General features: G+C 43.5%; 1 protein-coding gene across 2 annotated transcripts in view; it reads left to right on the plus strand.

Moving 5' to 3' along the window:
- Positions 1 to 17,021, plus strand: part of LOC127001671 (guanine nucleotide exchange factor for Rab-3A-like) — an 83,262-nt gene that overhangs the window by 17,437 nt on the left and 48,804 nt on the right. For both annotated transcript variants that reach the window (XM_050866648.1, XM_050866649.1), the window contains exon 2: positions 12,261 to 13,194. In XM_050866648.1, the coding sequence (XP_050722605.1) occupies positions 12,307 to 13,194 (888 nt within the window). In that variant the 5' untranslated portion in view covers positions 12,261 to 12,306. The remainder of the gene's footprint in view (positions 1 to 12,260; positions 13,195 to 17,021) is intronic.

Genomic DNA, 17,021 nt, shown 5'->3' on the forward strand with positions numbered 1-17,021 from the left:
CTCATTGTACTGCCTTCCTTATTATTACATATCTTCCTTTCTTCACCTTTCACAGCCTCCTTTTATCTCATGTCCATCTGCCTTTTAAAATGTGAGGGGTGAGTTTTTAATGGGTAAGGTAAGATAAGGTAAGGTAAGGTAAGGTGAGTGCCTCTTCTAAGTATATATCTTTAGTGGTATCTCTCTCTCTCTCTCTCTCTCTCTCTCTCTCTCTCTCTCTCTCTCTCTCTCTCTCTCTCTCTCTCTCGCTCTCGCTCTCTATCTATCTATCTATCTATCTTTCTGTTCTGTCAATCCATCATCTTTTGTTCTTTCAGCCACTTCCTCCCACAGCTCTCCCTTCTCTTCCACTATTTTCTCACACAACCTTCCACTTCTCTGCCTCTCCTCTGTTCTTCTCCCTCTTCTCTTCCCCCTTCCACTCTCCTTGACGTCTCTTTTCCTACTGTTCGTTTTGTTGCTGTCGGTTCGTTTGTATCTCTCTCTCTCTCTCTCTCTCTCTCTCTCTCTCTCTCTCTCTCTCTCTCTCTCGATTTTGGACTGATTGGGATAGTCATGAGGGCGGTTACCACTAGAGAGAGAGAGAGAGAGAGAGAGAGAGAGAGAGAGAGAGAGAGAGAGAGGAAAACAACATAGATTGAAATAAAAGAACAGAAGAGATACAAGAAAACCAACATAAGGTGGGAGGAGGAAAAGAATGAAGAAATAAGAGGAAAGAAGAAACAGATTGAGCAGGAAAAGGGAAAAGAAAAAGAAAAAGAAAAGAAGTAAGAAAATAATAAAGAAGAGAGAATGTTTCCGGTCATTGTTTCTTCCTCCTCCTCCTCCTTCCTCCTCCTCCTCCTCCTCCTTCTCTTCCTCCTCCTCCTCCTCCTTCTCTTCCTCCTCCTCCTCGTTATTTCATTGACGGAATTGGCGGTGTTGTGAAAGCTGTTAGTTGGTTGGTTGGTCTGGGCGTGTCGACATAATTGGGGGGTAAGAAGGGGAGAAGTGGAGAAGAGAAAGGTTGAAGAAATAGGTAGTGGTGATGGTGGTGGTGGAGGTGGTGGAGCAAGATGGAATGTGTTGGTGGTGGTGTTGTTAGTGGTGGTGGTGGTGGTGGTGTTAGTGGTGGTGGTGGTGATGATGATGGTGGTGATGGTGTGATGATTAAATGTGTTTCGTATATATATTATTTTTCATTCTTTTTTTTCTTTAACTTATTGTGGTCATTCATTTTTTTATTTTTTATTTTTTTGTATTTCCTATTTTATTTTCATTTATTATTATTATTTTTTTACTGCTTTTACTTTGTTTTCTTCTAGGTATTGTTATTATTATTATTATTATTATTATTATTATTATTATTATTATTATTATTATTATTATTATTATTATTATTATTATTATTATCTGTACCTATATAACAATTTTTTTTTCTGTTTAAATTTTATTACTCAAATTTTCTTTCTTATATTGTTGCTGTTTTTCTTATTTTTGTTTTCATTATATCAGCACTGTGGAATTTGCCTTGATGAGTTATGTATTATCTTTTTTTTTTTTCGTTCTTTGTATCTTTTTTATCTGATCTCTCCGTGTTAATTAAAATGTTAAATAATGCTCCTATTGTTCCCGCTGTGGTCCTACTAATGTAAATATTGTTACGGTCATGTCGTATTGTTTGTGGGGGCGTTGTTGTTGTTGTTGTTGTTGGTGGTGGTGGTAGTGGTCGCAGTGGTGATGGTGATGGTGATAGTGGTGGTGGTGGTGATGGCATAACAGATACTGAAAGGGAGGAAGAGAATGTGTGTGTGTGTGTGTGTGTGTGTGTGTGTGTGTGTGTGTGTGTGTGTGTGTGTGTGTGGACATTTGGGCGACGTGCCAGTTGACAGTAAAGTTCTCTCTCTCTCTCTCCCTCTCTCTCTCTCTCTCTCTCTCTCTCTCTCTCACACACACACACACACACCGGAAGAGGGAGTTTCGTAGGGTGGACACGGCTGATTGTGTGTGTGTGTGTGTGTGTGTGTGTGTGTGTGTGCCATACTCAAGCCCCGCACACGCCCCGCATTGCTGGCCTGCGGGTCGGGGAGAGAGAGAGAGAGAGAGAGAGAGAGAGAGAGAGAGAGAGAGAGAGAGAGAGAGAGAGAGCAGAGTTGAAGGAGGAGGAATAGGAAAAAGATAAGTAGAAGTTACGGGGTCATTTGTTTATGGAGGAAGTTGGCAGTGTGAGGTGAAAGGTGGAGAGGAAATGGGAGTGTGAAGTGGAAGGGGAAGGGTGTGGTGATGGGTGGAGAGGAAAAGGGGGGGGTAGAGTGGAAGGGGAAGGAGATGGTGATAGGTAGAGAGGAAAGGGGAGGGTGGAGTTAAAGGGAAAGGGTTTGGTGAAGGGTGGAGAGGAAAGAGGAGAGTGGTGTGGAAGTGGAAGGAGGTGGTGATAGGTGGAGAGGAAAGGGGAGAGTGTGGTGAAGGTGGAAAGGAGGGTGAAGGGGAAATGGAAGTGGAAGAGTGTGATATAAGGTGGAGAGCAAAGTGTAGGGTGGAGTAAAATATGAAGGTGGTGGTGAACGGTTGAGTGGAAGATGAAAGGGTGAAGTGGAATGGGAAGAGGAAGAGAGTGGAGGTTGACGGTGGTGAATGGTTGAGAGGAAAAGGGAAGGTAGAGTGAGAGGGAAAAGGGGTAGTGATAGGTGGAGGGGAAGAGGGAAGGGAAAGGTGTGGAGAGAAAGAATGAGGGTTATGTGGAAGGGGAAGGTTGTGGATTTGTTTTGTAGTGATAGGTGGAGGGCAAGAGGGGCGGTGACAAAAAGTGGAGAGAAAGAATGAGGGTTATGTGGAAGGGGAAGGTTGTGGATTTGGTTTGTAGTGATAGGTGGAGGGGAAGAGGGAAGGGAAAGGGTGTGGAGAGAAAGAATGAGGGTTATGTGGAAGGGGAAGGTTGTGGATTTGGTTTGTAGTGATAGGTGGAGGAGAAGAGGGGCGGTGACAAAAAGTGGAGAGAAAGAATGAGGGTTATGTGGAAGGGGAAGGTTGTGGATTTGTTTTGTAGTGATAGGTGGAGGAGAAGAGGGGCGGTGACAAAAAGTGGAGAGAAAGAATGAGGGTTATGTGGAAGGGGAAGGTTGTGGATTTGGTTTGTAGTGATAGGTGGAGGGGAAGAGGGAAGGGAAAGGGTGCGGAGAAAAAGAATGAGGGTTATGTGGAAGGGGAAGGTTGTGGATTTGGTTTGTAGTGATAGGTGGAGGGGAAGAGGGGCGGTGACAAAAAGTGGAGAGAAAGAATGAGGGTTATGTGGAAGGGGAAGGTTGTGGATTTGGTTTGTAGTGATAGGTGGAGGAGAAGAGGGGCGGTGACAAAAAGTGGAGAGAAAGAATGAGGGTTATGTGGAAGGGGAAGGTTGTGGATTTGTTTTGTAGTGATAGGTGGAGGAGAAGAGGGGCGGTGACAAAAAGTGGAGAGAAAGAATGAGGGTTATGTGGAAGGGGAAGGTTGTGGATTTGGTTTTCTCCATCTCTTCCACCTTCACATAATTTCCATCAGCTTAAGGGATGAACAGGTGTATAATCCTTCTTCTTATCTCTGTCTAACGCTTTTTTGTGTGTTTAATCCTCTTTTATTATCCTTTCCTCCTCCATGCTTTTTTTTTTCGCTCTCTAGTTATTTATTGCCTTTGATCTTATCCCTGTCTCTCCTTCACCTCCTCCCTTTCTTTCTCCTTCAATACTTCCTTTTTACCTTTCTCCTTCACTTCCTCTTCTTCCTCTCTTAGTATCCCTCTTTTATCTTCTTATTCTTAACTTTCCTTCTCCTCCCTTTCTCCTTTACTCCATTTTTACTTTCTTTATTATTTTTAAACTCCTCCTCCCCTTCTTTCTATCTCTCAATGTCCCTTTTTTACATTCTTCATTATTTCTTATCTCTCCTTCCGTTCTTTGTCCTTCCATACTCACGTTATACATTCTCTTATTCTTAACTTCTCCTCCCTTTCTTTCTCTCTCAATACACCTTTTTTTACATTCTCCCTTTTGAAACTTCCTTCCCGTTCTCTTTCTTATACTTAATTAACTTCTTCCCATTTTCTTCCTCGTGAACTTCTTTTTTTGCCTTCGTTATTAGTCGTAAGTCGTAACTCTCCTCCTCCTCCTCCGTTTTTCCCTTTTTAAACTTCCTTTCCGTTCTCTTTCTTATACTTAATTAACTTCTCTTTCCCATTTTCTTCCTCGTGAACTTCTTTTTTTGCCTTCGTTATTAGTCGTAAGTCTTAACTCTCCTCCTCCTCCTCCTCCTCCTCCGTTTCTCGCTTTTTAAACTTACTTCCCGTTCTCTTTCGTATACTTAATCAACTTCTCTTTCCCATTTTCTTCCTCGTGCACTTCTTTTTTGCCTTCGTTATCAGTCGTAAGTCGTAATTCTCCTCCGTTTTCTTTGTCAATCAGTGCTTCCTTATGGTTACCTCCTTACATTTTCTTTCCTTCAGTACCCCTTTACGTATTTATTATCCTGAACTCACATCCGCCCCGTTTTCCTTCTTCTGTGTCCCTTTTCTTCCTGTCTCCTCGTTTTCTATCACCATCAGTATCCTTTATCCTTTTTATTATCCTTAACTTCCTCGTCCACTCTTCTATATCAGTACCTGCTTTTATGCCTTATTTTCCCCTTTTAGGTATTCAATTTTTACGTTTTCTCTTATTCTTTACTCACCTGTGTCCTCTTTTTGTTTTTGTTTTTCCTTGTTTCTATGGCTGGTATTTCAAGACACTTTCGCCTCTCACATCAGCTATTTCTAAAGGTCAGTGAGGGGGTCAGTCGAGTTCTAATGAGCGTTTCTTTAGGCTCATGGTACAGAGGAAGAGTCACACTACCACCAGGGTCATAAAACTGCCCCTGGAAATGCTCACAACTCCTACGAAAGCCTTGTCAAATATGTGTTTCTTCAGGTTCATGGTACAGAAGAAGACTCACACTACCACCAGGGTCATAAAACTGCCCCTGGAAATGCTCACAACCCCTAGGAAAGCCTTGTCAAATATGTGTTCTTGGGCGGCGAATTGGCTCATAATACGACCCATAGTATCTGTCACTTCTTTATTTTTCTATGATTTTTTCCCTATCCCTTATTGACCCTTCATTCTTCCCCTTTATATTTCTTTTTTTTTCTTTTTTCCTTGATTATACCCCTATCACTATTTTTCCTTAATTCTAATCCTATTTTTTATTAATTTTCCTGGATTTACCTCTGTCAGTCTTTATGATTCCTGATTCTACTTCTATCATTCTTCTTTAATTGTCCTTGATTCTACCCTTACCCTTTTTTTTATTACATTTCTGACGAGATTCTCCATTCGTCCCCGCCAATATAAACACAAAGCTCACAAAACACCAAATATCAGTCTTTATGATTCCTGATTCTACTTCTGTCATTCTTCTTTAATTGTCCTTGATTCTACCCTTACCCTTACCTTTGTTCTGCCCTTTCTTATTATATTTCTGACGAGCTTCTACCTTCGTCCCCGCCAGAATCAATACAAAGCTCCCATAACACCAGACTAGGGAAAGGAAACACCATCAGAGAGCACACGAAACACGGGATCAATATCATCATTATCTTTATCTAATCGACTATACACACACACTTTCATTATTACATACCTGAACCCAGCCAAACCTCGTCACCTGTGTCAGTCTGTGCTAGTTAGGCTGTGGCACCTGATGTTTACCTGGTGTGTGTGTGTGTGTGTGTGTGTGTGTGTGTGTGTTTAGGTAATGGCTTGCAATACGTAACACACCTTATCAATTAGTACAAAGATGTAGTTGATACGAGACATAGGAAGATAAGTAACAGTAGTAGTAGTAGTAGTAGTAGTGGTAGTAGTAGTAGTGGCTGTTGTTATTGTTGTTGTAGTAGAGGTACGACAGTAATAAAAGTAATAGTAATAGTAGTAATCGTAATGGGAGTAATATATAATAGACTGGCCTGCTATGGTTTATACAAGCCCTCCCTCCCTCCCTTCCCTTCCTTCCATCCCTCTCTGTGGCCGCGAGTTATCTGGACTTGTGCAAAGTGCGAAACGAGACGTGGATTGTGTTACGGGAAGGTGAATAGGTAGGTAAGAAGGTGGGGAGGGAGGGAGGAAGAAAGGGAGACAAAGAGGGGAGGAGGAAGAGAGGTAGGGAGGGAGGGAGAGAGGGGAGAAGGAAGAGAGGTAAGGAGGGAGGGAGAGAGGGGAGGAGGAAGAGAGGTAAGGAGGGAGGGAGTAGTTAGTGAAATATAGTTACGAAGAAAAGCAGAAAGAGAGGTAAAGGGAAAAGAGGAAGAGGAGGAAAAGGAAGAGAGGGGAACTAAAAGAGAAAGATAGACAGGGAAGGAGTTAAAGGGAGGAAGAAGGGAGGGGAAAGGAAAGGTAACTCAGTATAGGTAAGGAGGAAAGCAGAAAGAGAAATAAAAGGAAAAGAGGAAGAGGAGGAAAGGGAAAAAAGAAGAGGGAAGAATGCAGGTAGATAGAGAGGGAGTTGACTGGTTCAGAAGGAGGAGGAAGAGCGGGAGAAGGTAAGGGAAGAGGTAAGGGAAAAAGCAGAAAGAGAGGTAAGAGGAAAAGAGGAAGAGAAGTAAAGGGAAGAAAGGAGAGGAAAAAGAAAAGGAAAGAATGCAGGTAGATAGGGAGGGAGTTCGACTGGTTCAGAAGAAGGAGGAAAAGAGGGAGGAGGTATTGTAATGGAGCAGAGAGAGTTAAGAGGAAAAGTGGAAAAGGAGGAAAGGTAAAAAAGGAGAGAGAGAGAGAGAGAGAGAGAGAGAGAGAGAGAGAGAGAGAGGAAAAGAAAATGGAATGGAGGAAAGTAGACAGAGGAATGAAAGAGAAGTAGGTTAGGAGAGGGTAAGGAAGAAGGTGTTGTTGGGTTAGTAATGAAGTCAACAGGTGTGGGGGTGAGGGGGAATATTGGAGCAGGTGTGATGGTGGGGAGAGTAGAACTATACAAAGAAAAAAAAAAGTAGGTCACCTCACCGCCGAAGTTTAAAATAAAATGATACATACTCTCTCTCTCTCTCTCTCTCTCTCTCTCTCTCTCTCTCTCTCTCTCTCTCTCTCTCTCTCTCGTTAAAAAATCGCATTCACATAGGTAGATACCATTGCATATATCTTTTTTTATGTAGCCTATGTTTGCTTATTACTATCAAAGCTTAAAATGTATGAATATCTGCACACACACACACACACACACACACACACACACACACACACACACACACACACTACTACTACTACTACTACTACTACTACTACTACTACTACTACTACTACTACAACTCCTCCCTCCCTTGCACACACACTTCCCTCTCCTTTACAGTGACAGCGAAAATAGCTTACCTATATTTAGCTGGGTGGGTGGGGGGGGTGAGGTAGGGGAGGGGGAGGTGAGGGAGGGCAGCTGTGCGTGCGTGCGTGCGTGCGTGCGTAAACATAGTAAGCTGCCAGTTTGTGTTATACTATATTTGGGTCAGTCAGTCAGCCAGTCGGTCAGTCAGTCATTCAGTTAGTCGGTCAGTCAGTCAGCCAGTCAGTCATTCAGTTAGTCGGTCAGCCAGTCAGTCAGTCAGTCAGCCAGTCAGTCATTCAGTTAGTCAGTCAGCCAGTCAGTCATTCAGTTAGTCAGTCAGTCAGTTAGCCAGTCAATCAGTCAGTCAGTCAGTCAGTCAGCCAGTCAGTGAGCGCGAAATTTGTGGGATAGTTCATAATGCACAGATTGGGCAGAGAGAGAGAGAGAGAGAGAGAGAGAGAGGTGGGGGGGGTTGGGGGTAAAATTGAACCCACTATCTCCTATACACGCACTCACTTTGTATATAAATGTGTGTGTGTGTGTGTGTTTGTGGGGGGGTGGTTGGGTGGGTATGGGTGGGTGGGGGTGTATGGGGGGGGTTCGTAGGGGGGGTAGCAAGCGGGAGGTTCTAATGAATCCTGTTTTCACTTCCTCTTCCTCGTACTAACACACACACACACACACACACACACACACACACACAGAGAGAGAGAGAGAGAGAGAGAGAGAGAGAGAGAGAGAGAGAGAGAGAGAGAGAGAGATTCCTGGAATAATCCCTTGCCCTGTCGTTACTGGTTTGTTTCTTTTCCTACTTCTACTCTTCCTCCTTCTACTCTTCCCTCCATCTTCCTCCCCTTCCTCCTCCTAATCCTCTCGTTTTGTGTTTCCTAGTATAGTCCATCGACTCTTAACTTCAGCCCTGTGACTTAGCCCGGGGAACCCCCCATTGTTTACACACACAGTGATGACCTGCGCATGGTGATCTGTCTCACTGTTAGTCTGTAGGTTATCTATTTATGGAATATTTATATATTCATAATACGACTGCATGGTGTTTTGAATGGCTTGGGATTTGAGGGAAAGACAACGACTCTAAACCTTCCATTCCACTTGGCAACGTGGCTCATGCGACGGTGCCGCACCATTCACTCTTCCATCACCATGGAAGACTCACGTACGTAGGTCTCACTCTCGCGTCCTGCACAGCCATGCAAAAGATATTATATATAACGTTAATAAGAGAGAGGGGACGGGGGGGGGGTAGCGAGCTCCTCCTACTTCTCCTGCTCGTGCTTCCTGTTAGAGATAGATTTTGCGAAGTGCCAATCTCTCTCTCTCTCTCTTTCTCACACAAACACACACACACATGACATAGGAAATAATAACAAGGAAGCGATGAGGGAAGCCCGTGCGTGTGTGTGTGTGTGTAATTCGCCACGGTCTGATCACGAGTTGGACTCGCTTTCGCCAGCAGGTACCCTCCCGACGTGAGCAAGTGCTCTTTATGTCGATCTCTGGGTACTGCCAGGACCTCACACCACACACCCCATTCCCTTGGTCAAGGGGGGACAGTAACCGCTCCTAGTCAACGGAAAGAACACGGCCTGCGCGGGGCTCGAACCGCCGCCTGTTTGGCCGTGAAGCCTTGCAGCGCGGCGCTCTAACCGATTGAGCCACCAGTGTGTGTGTGTGTGTGTGTACTAAAAGGACAAGTGAAGGTGATGGTAAATCCTGGGCCTGTCCCTAAACACACACACACACACACACACACACACAGTATAAAAAAGTTGTCCAGTCAAGTTTTTTTTTTTTTCTTCGCCGAAAACTCTACCAGAATAGCAAGCAGACAATCATGTTCCTCCTCTTGTACGCATTAATATTTTTTTTTTCATTCTTGAGTGTGGTGAAGAAACTTGCTCGTGGAATGAAAATGATTAAAATAGAAACACTAATAATATACACACCTAATGATGGTGACGTGAAATGATGATGGTTAAGATGATGATGATGATGATGATGATGATGATAGGTATGTGGAGTGTGGCGAGAAACTATTTACTTTTACTATTTATTTTTATGTACTATTTATTCATCTATTAACTATTTAGCCTTCAGTTCCTCAAAATGCGAGTTAGTACTGTTTTCCCTTTTCACTTCCACTTCACGTTCTTCTTTTCCTCTCCTTCCATTCACCTTCCTTTCTTTCATTCTTCCTCTCCCACCTTTTTTCATGACCCTTGACGAAGCACAACCATGAACGAGATGAAAAAAAGAAAAGAAAAGGCAGTTAATATTCCGTTCGCGTTCTTCTTTTCCTCTCCCTCCTTCAATGCAGCTTCCTTTCTTTCATCCTCCCCTTCTCATCTTTTTTCATGACCTTGATGGTAGTTTGACGAAGCACAACCATGAACGAGATGAAGAAAAAAAACATGAGAAGGCAGTTAATATCCCGTTCCAGTTCTTCTTTTCCTCTCCCTCCTTCAATGCACCTTCCTTTCTTTCATCCTCCCCTTCTCATCTTTTTTCATGACCCTGATGGTAGTTTGACGAAGCACAACCATGAGAAGGCAGTTAATATCCCGTTCCCGTTCTTCTCTTCCTCCTTCCATTCTCCCCTTTCTTTCATCCTCCCTCCCACCTTTTTTTTCATGACCCGGATGGTAGTTTGACGAAGCTTCTGAACTATTTAACCATGAACGAGATACAAAAAAAAAAAAAAAAAACATGAGAACGCAGTTGATGTCCCGTTCCCATTCTTCCCGTGATAGATATTTTTAGAAAGGATGAAATACGGATGACAATACATAGGGTAACTTTCACAGTTCGCCATGATGGGTTAGTAAGCCTCCGTACCAATACCAAAGACTTCGTAAATTCTTTGTGTAGTGTTTGGTGATGATATTTAAGTTAACAAATTTCAGGAAGCTATACGGGAAATCTCTTGTGTATCTTGTGTTGCATGATAACCTGACCATAATGGAGTGTAGAAGATTAAATAGTTTGGTTCGGGCGACTACAAAGCCACTGTGTTGGGCTGTGAAATTGTCCCTTAGAGAAAAGAGATGGTATATTTAGTAAGGGTGAAATACAACAAACATACAGGCCAAGAGGGATTTTTAATAAGGATGAAATGCATGTGAAAATATATAGGGATGAAAGATGATATGGTTATACTCCAACCATTTCAAATCCACCGCCTAAACGGACTAATTGAAATGGTTAAATGATAGTAAAGGTAAAATGCGGTGAAGATACAGTTAACGAATATAATTTACAAACACGAAGGATGATGATGATGATGAAGAAGAGGAGGAGAAATATAAAGAGAACAGGAAGGAAAATTTAGTTAGGTGTGTGTGTGTGTGTGTGTGTGTGTGTGTGTGTGTTGGTGGGAAAGAATAAAAGATGTGGGATCTATTTTGGGCCAAGGATTAAGTTATAAATATGAGATACGGGAGAGAGTTTAGATTGTTCTCTCTCTCTCTCTCTCTCTCTCTCTCTCTCTCTCTCTCTCTCTCTCTCTCTCTCTCTCTCTCTCTCTCTCTCTCTCTCTCTCACACACACACACGCACACACACACACAGTTTTCCTTCTCGTCATGCGCTTGTTATTTCTACTTGTTCTTTTCTTTTCTTTTTTTTCTTTTTCTTTTTCCTCTTTTTTTTCCCCTCATTGTGCGTTAATATGTGAGCGTGAGGAGCGTGGAGACTCATCGCGTGTGGACGTGACACACACACACACACACACGGCGATGCGACCCCAATAATATCGATCGTTTTTCCCTTTTTTTTTTATTTACTTTTTTTTTCTATAGTGTGATTTTTTTTTTTGTTCTTGTTATTCTTTGTCTCGGGTTTCTCTCCTTCGTATTATTTATTGCCTTGTATTTTTTTCTATATATTGAAGTGATAGTTTAAGTAGTAATGGTTGTGGTGGTAGTAGTAGTAGTAGTAGTAGTAGTAGTAGTTGTAGCAGTAGTAGGTAGTAAGAGCAATGATTAATAAGAACAATGAAAATACCCTCTTTTTTCCTTCTTTCATTCCTTCGTTGTTCTTTCTTTCATTCTTTTTTCTTTTGCTACTTCATACATCTATATTTTTCTTCCTTCATTTCACTTCTTCCTTTCTGTTCTCTTCATATTTCTCTTCCTCCTCTTTATCATCATCATAATCATTCTTCGTATCCTCCTCCTCCTCCTCCTCCTCCTCCTCCTCCTCCTCCTCCTCCTCCTCCTCCTCCTCCTCCTCCTCCTCCTCCTCCTCCTTCCTTATCGCCATTATCATCATCATTTATCTTCGCTCCATACCCAGAAAGGTTAACGCAGGCCAGACGTAATCACAGGTATCAATCCGTTAACGAAGGCCCATTGTTTTCCTGCGTACCTGTGTGTGTGTGTGTGTGTGTGTGTGTGTGTGTGTGTGTGTGAGAGAGAGAGAGAGAGAGAGAGAGAGAGAGAGAGGAGGGGGCAATTAGTATTATTTTTATCACCACCTTTGTTTCGTTTCGTTGTTGTCTTGCATTGTGAGAGAGAGAGAGAGAGGGGGCGTGGATGCTATCATGTTGTCACGTAGCTACAAACGCGCAAAGTCACGCCCCCTTTCTCTCTCTCTCTCTCTCTCTCTCTCTCTCTCGTATATAAAAAAATATGAATATGTTAAAAATAAAATAAGTAATCATCATTCTCTTTCATGACACACACACACACACACACACACACACACACACACACACACACACACACACACACACACACACACAAATATACTCTCACCCCTCCCTTCCCTCTTCTACATTTCCCTTCCCTCCCCTTCATTTCCTTTCCCTCCCCTCCATTTCCCTTCCCTCCCCTCCATTTCCCTTCCCTTCCCTTCCCTTCCCTTCCCTTCCTTTACCTCCAATCCTTCCCCTCACTTCCTCCCCTCACACCCTCACCTTCAACCTCATTAACCCCCTTTCCTCTTCCCTTCCAGATGAACGCAGACGCAGCATCAGTGAACGGAGGAGCACGGTCGTGAGATGAGCGTGGTAGTGTCATCGGCTGGCGTGGGGGTGGGGGGAGGAGGGAGGATGGCAGGCACCGGAGGAGGCACGCCCTGCAAGACTAACATAACCACACATACACCGCAGCAGGAGGGGGAGGAGGAGGAGGAAAGTGGAGGCGGAGGAGGAGGAGGAGGCTGTGGTGATGACATAGATGGGTGGCGACAAGCCGTGCGAGCGAAGGTCACAACATTGAAGTGTCACGTGATGGCCTCCTGCGGGTTGACCTCTGATGGGCATATCGTGGCGCCCTACTCCCCCAGGCTGCTTCTCGATTCCCCCAACTCCCGGCTGCTACTCGACGCCGCCAGCCTCGACCTTGACGCCTATGTGGAAGCCTTGCACAGAGCTGACGGACTGCTGGCGAAGAACGGGCCTAGTGGCGGTAGCGGTGACGGTGGTACTAACGGTGATGGTAACAATGCTGGCGGTGGTGGTGGTGATGATGTGTCTTTAGGGGATGTGCAGCTTCGTTTACAGCAAGAGGGACTCACCAACGGCCACACCTCACCCTCGGCCACCTCACCCGCTAAGTCCACACCCAACGGCTCCGCCACACCCAAGTCTCCACCCCCGTCACCCGCCCCATCACCCACACCAACGTTCGCTAAGGTGGTGGAGGTCAACGGGCATACGCTGAACGGCCACCACCCTCACCACCACTCCTCCAGGGATGCGGTGAACGGCTCCCCATCACCCCCACCGCCAGGAGAGGAGGGTGGTGTTGACGGGGAGGGGGTGAGGCTGGAGCTGGCGAAGGTGAAGAGGCAGCTAAAGGATAAGGAGGCGGAGGTCTTGAGGCTGGGGAGGATCAGGGACGAGGTGGAGAATGAACTGCAGGAACTCACCGCTAATTTGTTCCAGGTAAGTGTTGTTAAGAGATGCTAATTAAGATGTTTATACCTGTTTACCTGTTGCCTCTGCTGTAACTGATGACGCCCTTACCTGTTACCTGTTACACCTGTTTGTCGTTACTGTTTATGTCCTGGTTTTCTGTTGATTGTTCCAGGTAAGTTGCGTTAAAAGATGCTAATTAAGATGTTTATACCTGTTTACCTGTTGCCTCTGTTCAAAGTGATGACGTCCTTACCTGTTATACCTGTTTGTCGTTACTGTTTATGTCCTGGTTTTCTGTTGGCTGTTCCAGGTAAGTTGCGTTAAGAGATGCTAATTAAGATGTTTATACCTACCTGTTTACCTGTTGCCTCTGCTGTAAGTGATGACGCCCTTACCTGTTACCTGTTACACCTGTTTGTCGTTACTGTTTATGTCCTGGTTTTCTGTTGGTTGTTCCAGGTAAGTTAGTTTTTAGAGGTGTTGATTAAGATGTTTACCTGTTTACCTGTTCGTCCTTTGTGTTTTTCCTTTATTTTTGCCGTTCTTCATCTATATAACGCTGGTGATTTTTTTTTCCTTTAAGTATTTTCTGTTGTTGTTTTCCCCTCCCCTATCCACTGTGTTCTTTGTTATTATTATTATTGTTTTTTTTATTATTGTTGTTATTTACTACAAACATTCGATTTTCTCTTTCGGTGTAGTTGTTGTATTCATATTTTCGCTCCACTCCACGTTACGTAAATGCTCCTACTCCACACTTGCCACTCCACACCTGCCACTCCACATCTGCTCTTTGTTCACTCCACACATGCACCTTTTGTTTCTCTCTCTCTTTCTCTCGCCATTGTGTTATTAGTCATGTCATTTTCGTTTCTCACGCCCTTCACTCTCTCACTGTCAGCCATCTCCTTACACACACACACACACACACACACACACACACACACACACACACACACACACACACACACACAGTTACCTAACCTAACAAAACCACAAAAAGTTACCATACGTCTTTACTCAGAAAAAAAAAACTCATCTATGCTTCCTTACTGAGAGCCTTTCTATATAACAAGGTGAAGGCTATTTTTGTTAATTTATGCTATAGGTTTCTTGATGTCATGTGTTTGAAAATTTCCTAAACATAACCTAACCTAACCAAGATTCGTATTCAAATAATAATTGATAGAAATAAGAATATTCTCATTCGTGTTCGCATGCAAGGGAAAAGTATTAGTATTCTGTGAATAATCTGACAATTACTTAAAAATATATTATCAGAGATACAAGCCGCTGTTCCTTACAACTCCAGCCTCCTGGGCAGACGTGTGATCGTCGTGTATAGTACAGGTTCATGAGTTCATATTACTGTTGCATAACTTTGGAACAGTGATATACCCAGTTGCGTCAAGAAGGTATTTTTCAATGAAAACTATTCATGAATGTATTCATGAATACGTTCAAGAAGTATTCGTATTTGTATTCGAATCAAAACCATTTCAGTGTATTCAGATTCAGATTCGTACTTGTTGGAATTTGAAGTATTCGTATTGAAACAACTCTTGTATTCACTCTCTGACACACACACACACACACACACACACACACACACACACACACACACACACATAGGTAAACCAGCTGAGCGATTACAGGGATCAATAGAAGCCAGGTGGAGGTGGTAGTGGCGGCCTAGGTGTGTGTGTGTGTGTGTGTGTGTGTGTGTGTGTAGGGTCGATCGAGTGTTATTGGGTGAATGTGTTTGGGACGATTTGAGTTGAAGAGACGTTTGGTTGCATTGAGGCTGATATTTTTTTGTTTATTTGTTTTATTTTTGGGTGGGTTGTGTTAATATTTGTCTTTTTAGTGGGTTACCCATTTGGGCATTTGTTCATTTTTTTCATTCATTCAGTCAGTCATTATTTAATTAATCAATCAGTTTATATATTGAGATAGACAGACAGATAGATACAGATTGGTAGGCATGTCGATGCATAGATAAATAGACAGATAGACAGATGCATCAATACCTAGATATATAACAGGTAAATTGTTAAATAATCGCATAAAAAACATAGATAGATAAAGACAAACATAAAATATTGATAGATATGTGGTGCTGGTTAGATAGATAGAAGGATAAGCAGATAGATATGTGGTGCTGGTTAGATAGATAGAAGGATAAGCAGATAGATATGTGGTGCTGGTTAGATAGATAGAAGGATAAGCAGATAGATATGTGGTGCTGGTTAGATAGATAGAAGGATAGGCAGATGGATAGGAAAAAGATAGAAAACATAATAAATATAATGATAGATAAACAACTGGACCAACAGATGAAAAGACAGAGATAGATCGCACTAAGTATATAAATAGACAGATATAGACAGACAGACAAATATATCTAAAAGACAGACAATCCCTTAGCTCATTCTGGGTAAATCTAGCAGCTTATCTTGACATTTGGAAGATTTGAGCGAGAATACAGGACGGTTTGGCTATTTTGGGCGTGAAATTGAAATGGAAGGATTTGGGCTACTGAATAAATTGGGCTGGTCTTTAAATTGGGCTGGTCATTCACTGGAGTTCGCTAGATTGGGCTGGTTTTGAGAGAGGACATTATATTGGGCTGGAGATATCGAGGTCAGTTTGATTAGGACTGGGTGATAGTTAGGGGTGGTGGTGGTGATGAAGGTGATGATGGTGGTGGTGGTGATGATGGTGATGATGGTGGTGGTGGGGTGATGGTGGTGGTGGTGGTGGGTCGCGTGGTGAGAGCTCAGCTGGATTGAGTGTAATGAGATGCAATTGAGACAGAGAGAGAGAGAGAGAGTAAAAATGGTGCAGTGAGAATAAAAGGAGAGGAAGAAGGGTTCATCAGAGAGAGAGAGAGAGAGCGCGTCAAGGCCTGAGTGAAAACGGATATTAAAGTTAAAGAATTGCAAAAAGGAAATGGAGATCAGAGAGGAAAAAAAATGGAAAGGAAGTGAAATCTGAAAGCCTCTCTCTCTCTCTCTCTCTCTCTCTCTCTCTCTCTCTCTCTCTCTCTCTCTCTCTCTCTCTCTCTCTCTCTCTCTCTCTCTCTCTCTCTCTCTCTCTCTCTCTCTCTCTCTCTCTCTCTCTCTCAAGTGAATAAGTTAGTGAATGGAGAGAAAAAGACTTGCATTTATGAGCGTGGAGAAGGAGGAGGAGGAAGAGGAGGAGGAGGAGGAGGGACAAAGAGTAAGAGGAGAAAGAGGATGAAGAGAACAAGGATACCCTCTCATCCACTCCTCTTCTCCTTCCTCCTCTTCCTCCTCCTCCTCCTCCTCCTCCTCCTCCTTTTCAGCCGTCCCTTCTCTTCTAAAAGAAAAAAAGGCATAAAACTTTAGATAATTACGACGACGAAAATGACCTCCTCCTCCTCCTCCTCCTCCTCCTCCTCCTCCCCTTCGCGTGTTACGATGCCATGGTGGTGAAGAGGAGAGAGAGAGAGAGAGAGAGAGAGAGAGAGAGAGAGAGAGAGAGAGAGAGAGACTCGGGTATAGCTATCTGCGCTTTAAAAGGGAAAAGTGTGTGTGTGTGTGTGTGTGTGTGTGTGAGAGAGAGAGAGAGAGAGACAGAATGGGAGGCGGGGGACTCACCATCTCCCGTTAGGTTTGGTGCAGGGCGTTTCAACAGCTTCCTTCCTCCTCCTCTTCCTCCTCCTCCTCCTCCTCCTCTTCCTCCTCCTCCTCTTCCTCCTCCTCGTGTAACCAAAGCAACGAAACTCGGTAGGTCTCGCTGACGTGTGTGTGTGTGTGTGTGTCACGCATCCGCCGCCCCTTTGGAATGCTCGGAAATGTCAACTGATTCAAGGTCACGTGACGAGAGAG

The sequence above is a fragment of the Eriocheir sinensis genome, chromosome 21, assembly GCF_024679095.1.
Source record: "Eriocheir sinensis breed Jianghai 21 chromosome 21, ASM2467909v1, whole genome shotgun sequence".
Lineage (NCBI taxonomy): Eukaryota > Metazoa > Arthropoda > Malacostraca > Decapoda > Varunidae > Eriocheir > Eriocheir sinensis.